This window comes from Sinocyclocheilus grahami, unplaced genomic scaffold, assembly GCF_001515645.1.
Source record: "Sinocyclocheilus grahami isolate Dianchi unplaced genomic scaffold, SAMN03320097.WGS_v1.1 scaffold57.1, whole genome shotgun sequence".
In the NCBI taxonomy this organism is placed as follows: Eukaryota; Metazoa; Chordata; class Actinopteri; order Cypriniformes; family Cyprinidae; genus Sinocyclocheilus; species Sinocyclocheilus grahami.
The window spans coordinates 1536984-1552822 of NW_015505236.1; the positions used below are offsets into that span (position 1 = coordinate 1536984).

Below are 15839 nucleotides of genomic sequence, written 5' to 3' on the forward strand. Positions count from 1 at the left end.
TTGTATGTCCATGATAATTAATTAAAAAGCCTTTAGTTCAGAAATTAATGTTTCTTTTAAGCTTTTGTGGTGTGGTTTAGGTCAGCTGAGACCCCGACGGAAGGTAGACAGGAACAACATATCCCAATATCCTTTGCTCTCAGAAAATCCCATCTCGCGAGAGTATGGGTTCCTCAGAAGAGAGTCTTTTCCAATAGTCTTGTTTTTGTTTTTATTTTGTTTACCGATTAAACGTCGTTTATTTGGCGTCTACTCGCGAGTTAACTGATTTTACATAAGTCACTTTGTTTTGTGGAAGAGCTAAAACGTAGATACAAAAGTTGATTGCTTTTGTTCGCAGTTCTTTTTTGTCGCGAGAGAGATGGGAATGTATCCATAGCGGAGGAAGCAAACCGTATCCAGCTAACTGTCCAAACAAATCTTCCTTTATCCACATATATCGGTCTTCAGCAGCCATTTACACTTAAACATGGGTTCAATACTGAGCAGGAGGATTGCTGGAGTTGAAGACATCGATATTCAAGCCAATTCGGCGTACAGATATCCCCCCAAATCAGGTAAATGTAATTTAAGTAAAGTGTTGACAAACGTTAGCCTTATTACGAAGTCTAATGTAGTGTGCATTTTTACCATTTTTGGTGTCATTCGTGGACTGTCACATATTCTTCATGTTTGTTACTTTCTGTTAAAAAATGTCTCATCCTTCTGCTTTTTAAAGTTACTTTGGGAGTGACTTAGAAAAGAAAATACATACTAGAAAAGGTATAGAATATATAGATAAAGATGCAGAAAAGATATACTAATTTCATTGTCCTCATGTATGCATTAAAACATCATCCTGTGTCAACTTTAATGACCACATCCATCCCAGATAATAATCTACCTAATGACTTTATTGCAGGAAATTATTTCACCAGCCATTTTTTCATGGGAGGAGAAAAGTTTGACACACCCCACCCAGAGGGATATCTTTTTGGAGAAAATATGGATTTGAATTTCTTAGGCAACAGACCTGTGCAGGTGACCAAATGAAACGACCTCAAAACTTTATGAGTTTGACACTTTGTCTTTCTCACACATACGTTTTGGTCCTATTTTCCACAGTTTCCCTATGTGACCCCAGCATCGCATGAGCCTGTGAAGACGCTGAGGAGTTTGGTGAACATCAGGAAGGATTCTTTGCGACTTGTCCGGTATGTTGTGAATATTGTCATGGCTTGAAGGGACTGCTGATGGTACCACAATGTGGACTATATGCTGAAATAAGAAAGAAATGTGTGGAGGTTTGACAACCAACTTTTGTTTTTCGTTTTTTTGCAGGTATAAGGATGATTCTGACAGCACACCGGAGGATACAGGAGATCCCAGGGTTCTGTACAGTGTTGAATTCTGCTTTGATACTGATGCCAGAGTGGCTATTACATTATACTGTCAGGCCTTTGAGGAGTTTGCCAATGGGATGGCAATGTAAGTTTCCACTGAGTAGTACATTGGGTAAAGTTTCTGCAGTTGAATGATGCTAAATCACTGTGCTTGTGGTGTACGCTTTTTTAACTAAGTGAATTTCTTTTAGAGGAAAAGGATTTGATGATAATTAGAAGTTTCTTGTGATTGATAGCCTCACTTGCGCCAGTCGAGTCCAAAAAAACATAACCCACTGGCATCTAGACAACTCCTGGCAACTTAATTCTTTCCTTGGAAACAGTGGCACAATTAGCCCTTGGTCTAAAAACTGATATAAAGATTAAGCCCTTTTACATAGGTCACTGTGTTTTGATGCAGATTATTAGTAATTGACACCCTCAGGTATGCTTGAGATGTGATGTGTTGGTGATAATCACTACAATTTTCTTTTTAAAGATACAGCCCCAAGAGCCCTTCAATGGTGTCTGAGACGGTTCATTATAAGAGAGGGATAAATCAGCAATTTTCTCTGCCATCCTTCAAGATTGATTTCACCAAATGGAAACCTGAAGAGGTATGATTTTCTAAGATTACATTTCTTTAGATGCTTAGAGGCTCATTTGCATCGTCTCATCAAGGCCTTTGTGCTGTGATGACTTCTTAAAAGAATAATGCTTTTAAAAAACAATTGAAATAAACATTGAAATATTTGTGTAATATTTTAGCTGAACTTTGATCTGGACAAAGGTGTTTTCCCTTTGGTGGTCCAAGCAATAGTGGATGATGGAGATGGTTGGTGAAAAATTTTGATCATAACAAATATAATCAGTTAGAATTATGTAATAGCATTACATACTGTTGTCTCACAAACCACTGCGTTTTCTGTTACAGATGTCAGCGGGCATGCACATGTTCTCTTGGCAGCTTTTGAAAGGGTGTGTATTTCTTGTGATTTGTTTTACGCTAAAGAACGTCTGCTGAAAGCTTGCAAGCATTCAGCCATGTTTTGTAACACTGAATAACATTGAGTAAGTCATTAACCAGGCAGGATTTTATAGAGTCAGGATCGTTTGAGATTCATGGTTCACATGATCGTGGAAAACCTGGAATGTAGGTTTGAAGTTTTAAAATTGTGATTTTTAAGGCTCTTAGAAGTCATGGTCAAAAACAGTTAGAACCCTGAAAATTGTTTTGTAGCCAATGTAGAAAATGAAAGTAGACAGAATTAACATAATTTACCCTTATTACATAGAACAAAAGTTCCCACAGAAAGCATCATGAAGAGCATCATACATTTTTATTAACACCGCATAATCAGACTAATATGTCAAGAGACCTTGTGCGCTCCTCATTTGTGAGTCACACACATGGTCTTCACGGTCAAAAGTGACCGGACACCTGAAATGTAACTTTTTTCTCTCTCTCTTCTTCTTCAGTAAAATCAATCTAAAATATTTTTGTTCAATAATATTTTTTCTTTTGTATTTTGAAAGAATTTTATGGTACTAATGAATATTTATGCAATAATTATGATACATTTTTTACAAATTATATTAATATATATATATTTCTTTTTTATAATTTTTCAGTTAATGCAGTATTTCAGATTAAAATAGAGACTAGGCCTTTAAAATCCAATTTTTGAAGGCAGAATAGCACCTCCTGGTGAGAGCAAAAAAAGAAAAACCTGTAGTTTCATGGTGTACTAGATTCCTCTATAGGACTCTATAGAGAGGCTTTTGAATTCCCTAGTTGTTTTGATACATAATTGTTTACTTTTATTAGGTTTTGGATTTAAATGTATATTAAGGCATTCTCAAAGACTAGTTTTTGTCAAGGTTTATATTTTTGTTGTTTCAAATGTTGATTTGAAGTGTAGGTTTTTGCATTATTATTACTACATTCAAACCTGAAAGAAAGCATTTTGTTACACAAAACATTACAATTCTATAAAAATGTAACAAAAATGAACAGGAATGCTTTATCAGAGCTTAATCCTTCTGGGACTGATCCAATTCTTTTGAGTATGTATAATTCTGTATGTGTGTGTGTCTGTGAGTGTGTGTGTAAGTAAGTGTTTGAGTGGATGTATCTGTTTTACATTCTTGATGTTTTAGAGTATAACCCCTTCCTTGCTGTCCACTTTTTTGTACTACATTGTAGTTGAATTATTGATTTTATTTGACATAGTTTCAGTGTTACAGTCACACCAGTTCATAGGTGTGTGTGTGTACGTACAAGTGTGTGTCTGTGCGTGTGTGAGTTGGTGTGTTGATTTTGCACTCTGGATGTTTTAGAGTTTTACCCCTTCATTGCTGTGCAGATTTGTTTTCTGCATTGTGGGGGATTTGTAGATTGTACACACAAAAATTTTCTTTATTTTCAATTTTTTTTCCCCATTTCGCATTCATTTCTTATGGTCGGTCATTTTTGACCGAAGACCATGAGTGTGACTATTTTCTTTTACGACCACTTGGCTTTTTCGAATCATGCCCTCAATTTTTTTTGTTCCCATACCAAGTGCCATAAAAGTCACCAAGTTTTGTACCATTCTGGTGAAGCTACGATTTTTAAAAATTCAAAATGTAAAATTCACCAGTCAGAAGTGACCGAAGACCGCACAAGGTTAAAAGTAATTAATTGATCTGTTTTAATTAATTTAGGAACTATAAGGTCAAGGTCAACTTTATTATCCCCGAAGGGCAATCTGTTTCACAGCCAACAGTAAACCATATGCAAACAACAAACAAGCAACCACAACACACAGACAAAAAACAATGACTTCCAATAATAATATACATAAAATTATTTATAATTTAAAAAACCAATGGCAGCTGGTATAAAATAATTTTTAAATCTATTGGTCCTACATAAAGGCAAATAATATCTGTGAGTAAAAGGAAGCAACTTATAAACATTCTGCAAGGGATGGCTGGGATCATTCATAATTAACTCGGCCGCCTTCAAAGTCCTAGCCTTATACAAGTCGTTCAAATCATTCAAAGTGGTGCCAGCAATCTTACCACACACTTTAACAATACCCTGCAATCTGTTTCTGTTTTTAACGTTTTGTGACCCATACCAGTACATAATACCCATATAAAGTACTGCTTTTTAAAAAAAGCTTTCATTCAATTCTAATCACTTTTCTGATATAACTATGATGTTAAATGTTGCCTTTAATGAGTAGAGGAGAAAGAGGTAAAAATAAATATAAAACATCCAAGCAGTGCTGATGTTAAGAATGGAAATACGCAGAGATTTGTTCACTGGCCCTTTTCCAAGTGTGCATCTGAACTCTCATATTCTCAGACTTTTCTCTTTACCAGCTCATTAGGTTGTTTTTATAATATTAATACCACTTTAACAATACCCTGCAATCTGTTTCTGTTTTTAACGTTTTGTGACCCATACCAGTACATAATACCCATATAAAGTACTGCTTTTAACTGCTTTTTAAAAAAAGCTTTCATTCAATTCTAATCACTTTTCTGATATAACTATGATGTTAAATGTTGCCTTTAATGAGTAGAGGAGAAAGAGGTAAAAATAAATATAAAACAGTATTTTTCCAAGCAGTGCTGATGTTAAGAATGGAAATACGCAGAGATTTGTTCACTGGCCCTTTTCCAAGTGTGCATCTGAACTCTCATATTCTCAGACTTTTCTCTTTACCAGCTCATTAGGTTGTTTTTATAATATTAATACTATATATATATATTCACTTACAGCATGTTGATGGCAGTTTCTCAGTGAAGCCTTTGAAACAGAAGCAAATCGTAAGTATTTTTGTGGCTCATTATGAAATGTAAGGGTCTGATATCTGTGCTTTGAAGCAACAGAACAATCTTATTTTTCAGTATATCTGTGATTGTGGCTGTATGATTGTGTTTCTTAAATTTTTCCTTTCTCTTTGAAGTGTGTTACAAGCTCTTGGTGCATAACGAAGATCTGTAAAGTTGCAAAGACTAAAGTCTCAAATACAAAGAGATATTCTTTATAAAAGTTAAGAGTCAACCACGCCTACCTAAAACGGCTTGTTCTAACACGCCCCCACATATCTACCTCACAATGTGGGAAGATTTGAATAACGCTGCTCAAATGTTCACGCAAAGAAAGAAGGCATAACTTTTATTCTCGCTGTAGTATTGTTGTTGCCGCCGCCGCCATGTCGTGAAGACGTTGTGTGTTTTGTTGTGAAAGCGAAACTACTTTGTTTGGCCTTCCAAAAGAGGACGATATCCGCTTTGTCGTGCCTGGAGCTGATCCGTGCTGGTCGCTGAGGAAATACATCAACTTTGCGCTGTGGATCACCGGATCGGCTTTCACCGTGGACAAAGCAGAGTCCAGCCCGGGGTCGTCACATGTGGTTGCCGCAAGCCCGCCGGCCGCTCCTTCGTCGAATCCGCCAGCCGCCACTCACTCAAGCCCGCAGTGTGATCTGATCACAAATGCAGACATGGTTTTATATTTACGCGGTACGATGCAACGCTTCAAAAGACCGTATAAGTCATTATAATCCGTAATTATGTCCCCACTGGATGCAACAAATGCCTCGTTTATAATGGGTTTGAATATTTTTAGGCCAGACAGGGCATCACAGTATGGTAAGGGGCATAACATTTCCGTCACACGCTTGAGGTATTCGGCCAATCACAACGCACTGGATAGCTGGCCAATCAGAGCACACCTCGCTTTTTCAGACGATGAGCTTTGTAAAAATCGACTAGGTTGTAAAAATGTGTTTTTTAACCTTAAACCGCATAACCACATTTCATTACACCAAATACACAAAATAATGTTCTTTTTAGCAACATCATATGCCCCCTTTAATTGGATCCCTCATTAAACAGACGGATTGAACGCCTTGATCTGTTCACACTCGTGCACGCTTATCCACTCCACTTGTGTGGAAGCAGTAATTAGGCCATGTCACTTCATGAAAAAAATAATGAGCATTTTTATCTGTGCTGTGATGTTTCCCATGCATGCCAGTAATCCGCGTTTACATCTCGCATGCTCATCCTTTAGGTGGACCGTGTGAGCTATCTGCTGCAGGAGATTTACGGCATTGAAAACCGGAACAATCAGGAGACAAAGGTAAATCATGAGAATTACACCAGAGAATTTAATGCAGATGAGATGTGACGTGCACAACTAGTAACACAATATCCATCCTGCCTTTTTCTGTCTCTGGTTTCATGTACTATTTTACAGTGTTTTGTTTTGTCTTCTCTCTTCAGTCCACAGAGGATGAAAACAGTGACAACAGCAGCGAGTGTGTGGTTTGTTTATCAGACCTGCGTGACACACTCATTCTCCCTTGCAGGCACCTGTGTCTGTGCAATGCCTGTGCTGACACACTGCGTTACCAGGCCAACAACTGCCCTATCTGCAGACTGCGTAAGTACTCATTAATCAACGCCTGAGCTTCCCGTATTGTTCCCCTATTATTATTCAGATTTGTTCCGCTAAATGAGCCGAACCTTTAAAGTGGGTATGGCCATAAAGATAAAAGGCTGAGTGATGATTTTTTTTTAAATCCAATATGTACTGATTTACCATTGTGCTTTTATTACCCTTTTTATTGTTCTTAGTGATGAATAGTCATTAGTGCATCACTGGTCACTTATGCAGTGCAGATTATGTGACTGTTGAAGAATAGTACCATCTGCTGGGGATGTCATGTAATAATGATTATTCGATTTGTGTGAAGTAATAGACATCAGCTAATTTTTACTGGATTTATATTTGTGTTACAAAACTTGTTTAAGTTTTTTTCTGAGAAACATTTCTGAAAATGATACATTTCCTTGCGGTGTAATTTAAAGGAATAGTTCAACCAAAAATTAACATTGCTGAAAATGAACTGAAATTTTGATGAGTTTGTTTGTTCATTGGAACTGACTTGGAGAAATTTAGCATTACATCACTTGCTTATCAATAGATCCTTTGCAGTGAATAAGTGCCGTCAGAATGAGAGTTTGTAATAAATTCATCATTAGGATGAATGGTGGATTTTGATATGAGAGGGAGCAACAAGGGAGTGATTTTTCAGCATTTTTATGGATTATGGACTGGTATTTTGGCCAGAATTGTCAGTTTTTATATCTTAATAATATTAAACAATATGTTAATTGATGGACTGGAGGTACTGTATGTCAATTACTTGTGACATTTTTATCAACTGTTTAAACTCTTATTCTGACGGCACCCATTCACTGCAGACAGAGGATTCTTTAGTGAGCAAGTGATGTAATGCTAAATTTCTCCAAATCAATTCTTGGGTGCCCTGACGGTAATTTTTAAGCAATTTTTCATTCCTTGAAGGAGAAACATGCTAATAAGAATAATAAGAAATTATATACGACAGGACTGCAGTTTAGTTGACCAGGCTTTTGTGTACTTGTGTAAAGTGTTTCTGTCCTATAGATCTTGAGTGAGAGAATGTACACTGATTTTGCTTCGACAGTAAGACCAGCTGTGCAAATATTTACCTCCTATTTTGTAGCCAAATTAATCTGGTAACTTTTAATCTGAAGTGTGAGGATGCAGCACCTGTGTTTGTTTATGCACTGTGCACTTGTTTGTATCCTTTTTTCCCACCTGACCTTTCTTTCTACTTTCGCTGCCCCAGCTTTCAGAGCCCTGCTCCAGATTCGAGCCGTGAGGAAGAAAACAGCTGCCACTCTATCACCAGTTTCCTTTAGCCCAGTGCTTTCCCAGAGCTCTGACCATACTGAGCATTCGGTAAAATTCATGTTTCATCCTGTACTCTAATTTATTATTAATGCATCATGGATCCTTTTCCACTGTGTTGCTACAGTAGAATTGATTTTGTCCAGTGGAATCATGCTTCGCATTTGACTCCAGTACAGTTATGAATGGTATTTCAGGTTTTCAGTGGCGCATAAACTCCTCATTTCAAACATCCAGTATGTTGGACAAATTTGTTTTAAATAGATTTTTTCACAGTTTTTTTAACAGCAAAAATAGCAGTTTAAATAACTTAAAATAACAGTTTTCTGTTTGAATACGTTTTGAAATGTGTATGTCAAACAACATAACTTAATGTTAAAGAATATAAGACCTCTAAATTCTTTTGATTCTACATGGCAACAAGTCAGAAGTTTACTAACAACACACTTTTTTTCCTGTTGAATCTCAGAATGCCGACAACATCCCTCCTGGCTATGAGCCCATCTCACTGCTGGAAGCCCTGAATGGGGTGCAACCCATGTCCCCTTCAATCCCATCAGCACCTCTCTATGAGGAAATCCCGTTTTCTGGGGAGATGGGGGATCCCCTTAACCTGACTGGACGGCAGCAGAATGCAGATACCACATCAATGAAGGGCAAAGGTAGCACGTCACCAGATGGGTAAGTCCATATTTTGAAAATACTAACTCTGAAAATGCGCAAATAATGTTTTTCTTTTTCCAGTGATATATGTCATGTTTCCAGGTCTACACGTTCTCCCTCATCCCCAATACAGGAGGAGGAAGATGAGGAGAGGATGTCGGAGCTCTCTGATGCCCAGCCTCAGTCTGTTCTGCCCTGTAGTCTCAGTCCCACTGAGGTCAGCCACTATCAAGTTCTTCCCTGTACTTCCCTGAAATGGTGCCCATTGACAAGCCAATAAATGCTAACATTTTATTTTAAGGTGACATAGTTACGTTACGTGTACTTGCAGTACTTGTAGTAATAACAGTATAGTATAGTATATTAATAACAGTAAATCAACTAAACCAAACCTTAACCTTATAGAAGAGGTTCTCAACTCTGGCCCTCAAGGTCCACTTTCTTACAGCTTTTTACTCCAACATGCCCTATAGTTTAGGAGTAATAGTTCATTAATATTACACAGTACTGTGTAATTACACTGTAACAACGTCACCTTCAAATCAAGTGTAACCCAGCAGATGGCTTTCTTTTAACAGTGTACTTAAAGGCGAGCAGGAACTCCTATGTTTTGTGAAGAGTTTTCTTACTCTCGGTCTTGAAATTACCTGTCTGAGTGTCTGTTGTATAAATAATACCGTACAATACTTTCTTCACAAATGTATTTCTTGGAAACATTCATTATGCATTTGTGTGATTCATGGCATGGATGAGCTGACTGTGTAACTCCATGGGTTAGTTTGCATAGATCTGTGGGTTTTACCTGGTTGCATGTGACTGATAAAGAAATGCAAACTAGTTAACAACCTACACTGTTGTGTCTGCTTATCATTTCCCACAACCTGTAAAAAAAAAACTGGCTCATTCTAGTTTATTTCCCAACAGGCCACAGTAGAGGGTGTGTCTACCAAACCTGGCTTCCCAAATTCAGGTTAGCAAACTTGATGTGCAAATCAGCATTAAAATTAAGCATTTCATGTCATTGTTGCAAATAATATGACAGCAGCAGTTAAAAAAAAGATAAAACTGTTGGATATATATGTATATAAAATTAACATTCTGACTGGCATGCCATTCTCTCAGGCTTTGGTTGTGTATCAGTACCAGTGATGAAGAACAAACCATGTTAATCATGTCATGTTGGCAGGTTCAGAGAGCAGATCCCTGGATGTGTCTGTGAGTGAAATCCTACAGGACTGCCACAGCGAGCGCAGCAGCCTGAGCCGGACAGAAAGTGACCCCTCAGCAGATCTGGCCCTGCCTGGTGAGTCAGTACCCCACAATCCTGACACCCCCATGAAGTCTGCCAAAACTCCTTGTGTAGGAATAGTTCCTTTTGAGTCCTTTTTCGAGGTCGGGGCATCTTTTACGCACTAATAAACCTTTGTACTGTTGACTTTGAGAAAATGCAAAAGAGCAAAGTTGGAGCAAGCAAATTTTTCAGCATGTTTGGCAGAACTGATGCTGTGCTGTGTAAACCTTCTCTGTTGTTGCTGCTTCCTTGCTCAGCAATTTCTACCAAGTAAAGCTTCTGTTTAAAAAAAAAAAATGTCAGTCTTTAAAAGCATTTTTCTGTTCTCTTACAGTGTATTTTATATGCCGTCTATACACTAGAAAGAAAAAATCTCAAGTACATCAAGACGTTCTTAATAGGGGTGTAAATATTTTCTCTGATCATTTGATTATGATTCTTGATGTAAAATCATGAAATCTGAAATTGTATAATTCTATTAGGTAATTTTGTTTTAAACAAATTCTTTGAAAATATGTTTCAGCTACAAATGTGATTGGATTAAATGTTATTTTTTTATTTTATTAAACGAGTAGTTTTTGTAATTAAATATAATTGATTAACATAGTACACAGCATTTATATTTTGAATGAGAAATGAAAAGTTTATTATAGTATTTAAATGTAACTAGTAATGAAATCAGATGTTAAATTAAAAAAATTGTGTTGTAGTCCATTTTCACCACATAAGAATAAAAAAACTAAACAAAAAAAACAATTATAAAGCTTTGTTAAATCATAATTATAACATAAACAGTCCTAATTATGAGATACTAAGTCATTATTATGTCAAATGTATAAAATACTAGGTCATTATGACAAAAAATTTACTTTTGTTAATCTCAATTTAAATTTTCACAATTATGATTTACTATGTCATAATTTTGTTTTATGATTTACCAAAGCATAAAACATGCTTATGTGGCAGAAATGGACTTCCATGCTGGTTCTGTATGTCTAACGCATGTCTAATGCTGTGCTGTCTCCTAACCCTCTCTCTTTCTCACTCTAACTCGGCTTGCTCTTAACACGCATAGCGTCTGAGTCATGGTCCACTGCTGTAGAGGAATGTTGACTCTGGTAGGTCACCAATGTCATGAATATTTCTTTCTTTTTACTGGTTGTCTATTTTTCTACCAGTCGCTTTGTAAGAGTCAGTTCATGAGTAATTTATAAGTCACATGCAAACACATTACCAAAAGTTTGGACACACCTTTTCATACTGTATGTCCATGATAGATACTTCACAATCTGGTCCAGCATTTTAAAACAGTTGTAATGAAAGAAAATTCATATGTAATCCCAACTGCAAAACTAATTTTAACCATAAGATCATGAGAAAAATGAATTCAGTTAAATCTGTCCAAACATGAAGTGAATTTTCTCACTCCACCTGTCTTCACCTTTCCTCAGGTTCATCAGAGTCCATAGAAAGCCTGAAGAGTCAGAGCACCAGCAGCTCCAGTCAGCCCCTGCTCTGCCTCCCCAGCACCCTGCGCATGGAAGATGAGCGGCTCCCTTCATAAACACCCCCGCTGTGCCAGTTTCATCAACCCGCTGTTTCAAATCAAACTTATTCCCTTTCCAGCACACTGTTGTTCATGAGTGCTACCGTCTCTGTTAAGACAATTACTTCTTGAGTACTGCAATCAAAGCCGTGTAGTGAAGAGTCTAAGATATTTCAGTGTGTAATAGAAAAACGTACAAAAAAAAAAGGTCATTTATAAGACAGTCATAGCTTTTGCTTTGAGAGTTCAGAAATTTTGAATGGCTCAAATTCTTTTAATGGATGCTCAGTCTCTTTGAAGTATGCAGCTTCATGGTGATTTATGACTTCGTACCTTTTTTTATTTTTTAATAATCAGCAAATGAACACTAAATGCATCAGATTACAGTATGATACGGACGCATAGTATAATCAGTAATCCAGTTGAAGTAGTCATCTACGTCTGTATCTTATATATTTGTTCTGTGCCTTATAGTACTGTGTGGCTGTCCCTTCGTCCTCCCGTTGAAATAGACAAAGTGGGAAGCTGTAGCACTTCTTGAAGCTTTAATGAGTAGTTTATAGAGGGATCTGCCATGATTTACAGTGACATATCTGATGCTTTTTAGTGAATTCACTGCTGCTTACCGATGTCAGGCACCTTTAAAAGTTATGTATGTGTATGTAGTCAAATCGTTTTATCATAAAGTGTTGTGCACAAATATGAGTCACTGTGGTTATTTATATTTTAAGGCATAAATTGCATTACATTATAATGTATCCTGCCGTTCCAGCATAAACCCTAATTCCAGTAGCTACCTTAAAGAAATCTAGAAATGAAGCAATGCCTAATTACTAATAATACCATAAATAACTAGATGCCTTTAAAATGCTGTTCATTGAACTTTGTGTCAATCAAAGAATCCACAAAAATATTAAGTAAAGCTGTTTTCGTCGTTGATAATAATTGAACGTCTAATGAGCATATTAGAAGGATTTCTGAAGGCGGGATTAATGGCTGCTGAACATTACACAAAAATACATTTCGCTCTTTTTCTTTATTTACATTGTGATATTTCACAATATTGCTGTTTTACTGTATTTTTAAATAAATGTTATCTTGGTTAGACTTTCACAAAACATTAAAAAAAATCTTCAATATGATTCTGCTTAGTGTAGAGACTATGTTTAGCCAGATGGTGGCAGTGTGTTCACTCCTTTAGAAACAGGCTCAACTTAAGTCAGACAACTAAAATATTTGAACTCAAATACAGAGACTAATTTTTAGAGGGTTTACTCAGCCGAACGGCTGTATGTTGGCCAGTGTGGTGTGTAAGCCACTGCTTTGAGAGGCAGAGGTCTCCTCAGGCGGGATGTGTGGCGCGCTCCTTCATTGAACGACACTATTGTCATTTGTGCGCCTTTTCTAAACTCTTGGCGCGCGCATAGTTTATTACCAACGACTTTCTAACGACTCACTCCAGGCATGTAGCAAAGTTAAAAGGAAAATTGATGTCGAGAAAGAATTTTAAAAATGATAACGATGCCGCTGCTGATGATAATAGATAAGACGCAAAAATATTAATGTATCAGTTTACAGGCTGCATTTGAATCAAGTAATATGTCTCAATTCACGAGGTTTAAAATATAATCATTTAATAAATTATAATTGCAAGAAAATGAGCACCTGTCACATTTCACGCGGATATGTGGTTGCAACGGCTGTATGTTGGCCAGTGTGGTGTGTAAGCCACTGCTTTGAGAGGCAGAGGTCTCCTCAGGCGGGATGAGTGGCGCGCTCCTTCATTGAACGACACTATTGTCATTTGTGCGCCTTTTCTAAACTCTTGGCGCGCGCATAGTTTATTACCAACGACTTTCTAACGACTCACTCCAGGCATGTAGCAAAGTTAAAAGGAAAATTGATGTCGAGAAAGAATTTTTAAAATGATAACGATGCCGCTGCTGATGAAAATAGATAAGACGCAAAAATATTAATGTATCAGTTTACAGGCTGTATTTGAATCAAGTAATATGTCTCAATTCACGAGGTTTAAAATATAATCATTTAATAAATTATAATTGCAAGAAAATGAGCACCTGTCACATTTCACGCGGATATGTGGTTGAGTACACTCCTCGCGAGGGACAATGACATGTTCAACTCTGGAGCTCTCAGCCAATCAGAGAGCGTCAACATTTAAAGGGCTATTAAGAAACAGGCAAAACGGCGGAGTGCAAAGCCTACATCTCATTTCTCTCGTATTCACTCGCCTGCGAAATAGTAAATGTGTTTCTACATGGCTTTCTTGAAGACGGGATTGGAATGATACTTTTGCGTGGTAGATATCAGGACATGTCTGAGTTAGTGGATGCGCGCGTTTATCTGCTGCACTTGTTGCACTGAGGCGAACAGGCTGCTCAATCAAACGTTAACGGACGGAGACAAATACACCGTTACCGACGAGGTCTTGTGTTTTCATTTCGCAGGTAGGCATTTCATTCGTGGGATTTCAATTGCCTAACCTTGTGGTGGATTATACGCTTATAAAATACACCTTCTGCTGTTAAATTATCAACCGTTATTTTTGAAATTTCAAGCAACGCTGTCTGCTTTACAGATCTGTATCTTCAAAAACACCAAATCGTGCTCACGATGCCAGTGTTAATGAGTCCAGAGATAGCGAATAAATTCAAAGAGAGATGGATGATGCTTCATCCGGAGGATCAGGACAATGTCAGCGGCTCTGTTCACTTTGACGACAGTCTCACCAGCCTGCACTGGCTGCAGAACTTCTCCATCCTCAGTGCCAATCCTGAGCGGACTCCCAGCTCTGGCTGCCATCCGCAACACCTCTTCTACCACAAAAACCAGCTGGGGGGCACCGACTCACCCTCCAGCCCACCTGCTGGAGATACCGCCGCCGCAGGGATGCCACAAACACCTGGGAATCCCACAACGTCCTGCAGCAGTTTGGCGAATTCATACGCGCAGCAGCAAGCGGGACACTACATAACAGCGCAAACAAATGCGTCTGAGGAAATAGACTATAAAACAAACCGCCATGTGAAGCCACCCTATTCATATGCCACTCTGATTTGCATGGCAATGCGAGCTAGCAACAAAACCAAAATCACTCTGTCAGCCATATACAGCTGGATCACGGAGAATTTCTGCTACTACAGATACGCGGAGCCAAGTTGGCAGGTATCTTCACCGATCATTTATTTATCTTTGAGAATCACTTAGTTTTTTGTTTTTTTTTAACTTAATGGTTACGTATCTTTAGATTTTTTTAAGTAGAGAAGAAAAACTGCATATTTTTTCTTTTTTTGTGCAACAGGTGCACCGACCATTAGCTTATAAGATTATTCCCAACGATTCAGGTTTCTTAACGGTCCTGTTAACGATTCTCTTAGCACTTTAGTGGGGAAAACAGAAATCTTTCGATTAAAATGATTTTATTCAGTCTCTTGCTAAATAAGAAAAAAAAAATTCAGATTTTAATTTTCAATTTCAATTTTCAGACCAGATATAACAAAGTTATGCACCTCTTATAAGAAGTATTTACTTTATAAACGTTTTGAATCAAACAACGAAAATAATAACATGTGGTTCAATTCATTCATTTTTCAAGGTTTGTGATTAATTAAAAAAACGTCTCAAAAGACTACACTGTAAAAAATTACCGTGAATTTAACAGTAAAAATGCTACAGTAAAAACCTGTTAAATGGTTAACGGTAAATTCCCCTACTATATACTGTGAAGAACTGTATTGGACATTACACGTATTGGACATTACACGTATTGGACATTAATTTTACGGTAGTATACCGTTTTTGGACGTGAAAAAGAATTCCATGCGTTACATTTCAAATTTGAATTTGATGTTTTTTTGTTGAAATAACTATGTTTCTTAGTTTTTTTCTTATCAGTTTTGTATATTAGGGTTGTGTGTTACACCTAATGTTGTTAAATGAATGTTTATTGCATTATTTCAGTTTCATGTGTGTTACCATGATGGTGTTTAGCATTTGTGTGAATGACATGTGCACCTTCTATATATGTTATTATTTAAAAGCTGCTTGTGATGGGCTTTGGCTCATCATGTGACTTTCCCATCGCCACCTGCATTTGGTGGTTATCAGTGTATTACAAAGGTACAAAACAGATTTCAGTACTTCAATAGGTTGGTATATTAACATTATATCAGTTAATGAAATTATGGTATTTAACTGTAAATTTAAGTTAAAACC

The 15839-nt window shown here is 37.2% G+C and overlaps 2 protein-coding genes across 5 annotated transcripts in view; both read left to right on the forward strand.

The window, feature by feature from the left end:
- Window positions 1-160: 160 nt before the first annotated feature.
- On the forward strand, window positions 161-11964 carry LOC107584113 (probable E3 ubiquitin-protein ligase MGRN1). 4 transcript variants are annotated; one of them, XM_016270559.1, is made up of 17 exons: window positions 161-557; window positions 902-1020; window positions 1105-1193; window positions 1321-1467; window positions 1861-1978; window positions 2130-2196; window positions 2296-2339; window positions 5136-5183; window positions 6436-6504; window positions 6648-6807; window positions 8042-8154; window positions 8573-8784; window positions 8869-8983; window positions 9688-9736; window positions 9953-10069; window positions 11133-11175; window positions 11509-11587. In XM_016270559.1, exons 1-16 carry the CDS (start codon window positions 470-472, stop codon window positions 11168-11170), a joined length of 1593 nt encoding a protein of 530 aa, XP_016126045.1. In that variant the 5' UTR covers window positions 161-469; the 3' UTR covers window positions 11171-11175; window positions 11509-11587. The 4 variants fall into 4 exon arrangements, with proteins under 4 accessions (XP_016126045.1, XP_016126046.1, XP_016126042.1 ...); XM_016270560.1 differs by having other exon boundaries at window positions 9691-9736; XM_016270556.1 differs by lacking the exon at window positions 11133-11175 and having other exon boundaries at window positions 11509-11964.
- Window positions 11965-13861: 1897 nt separating this feature from the next.
- LOC107584215 (forkhead box protein J1-B) overlaps window positions 13862-15839 on the forward strand; it is a 4221-nt gene continuing 2243 nt past the window's right edge. Inside the window, exons 1-2 of the mRNA XM_016270722.1 lie at window positions 13862-14071; window positions 14203-14789. Of these exons, the coding sequence (XP_016126208.1) occupies window positions 13954-14071; window positions 14203-14789 (705 nt within the window). The 5' untranslated portion in view covers window positions 13862-13953. The remainder of the gene's footprint in view (window positions 14072-14202; window positions 14790-15839) is intronic.

Coding starts and splice junctions, on each gene's coding strand:
- LOC107584113 (XM_016270556.1), top strand. CDS start 470: ATGGGTTCAATACTGAGCAGGAGGATTGCTGGAGTTGAAGACATCGAT. Junction 1,021..1,104: donor TAGGCAACAGACCTGTGCAG/GTGACCAAATGA, acceptor TATTTTCCACAG/TTTCCCTATGTGACCCCAGC. Junction 8,155..8,572: donor CTGACCATACTGAGCATTCG/GTAAAATTCATG, acceptor GTTGAATCTCAG/AATGCCGACAACATCCCTCC.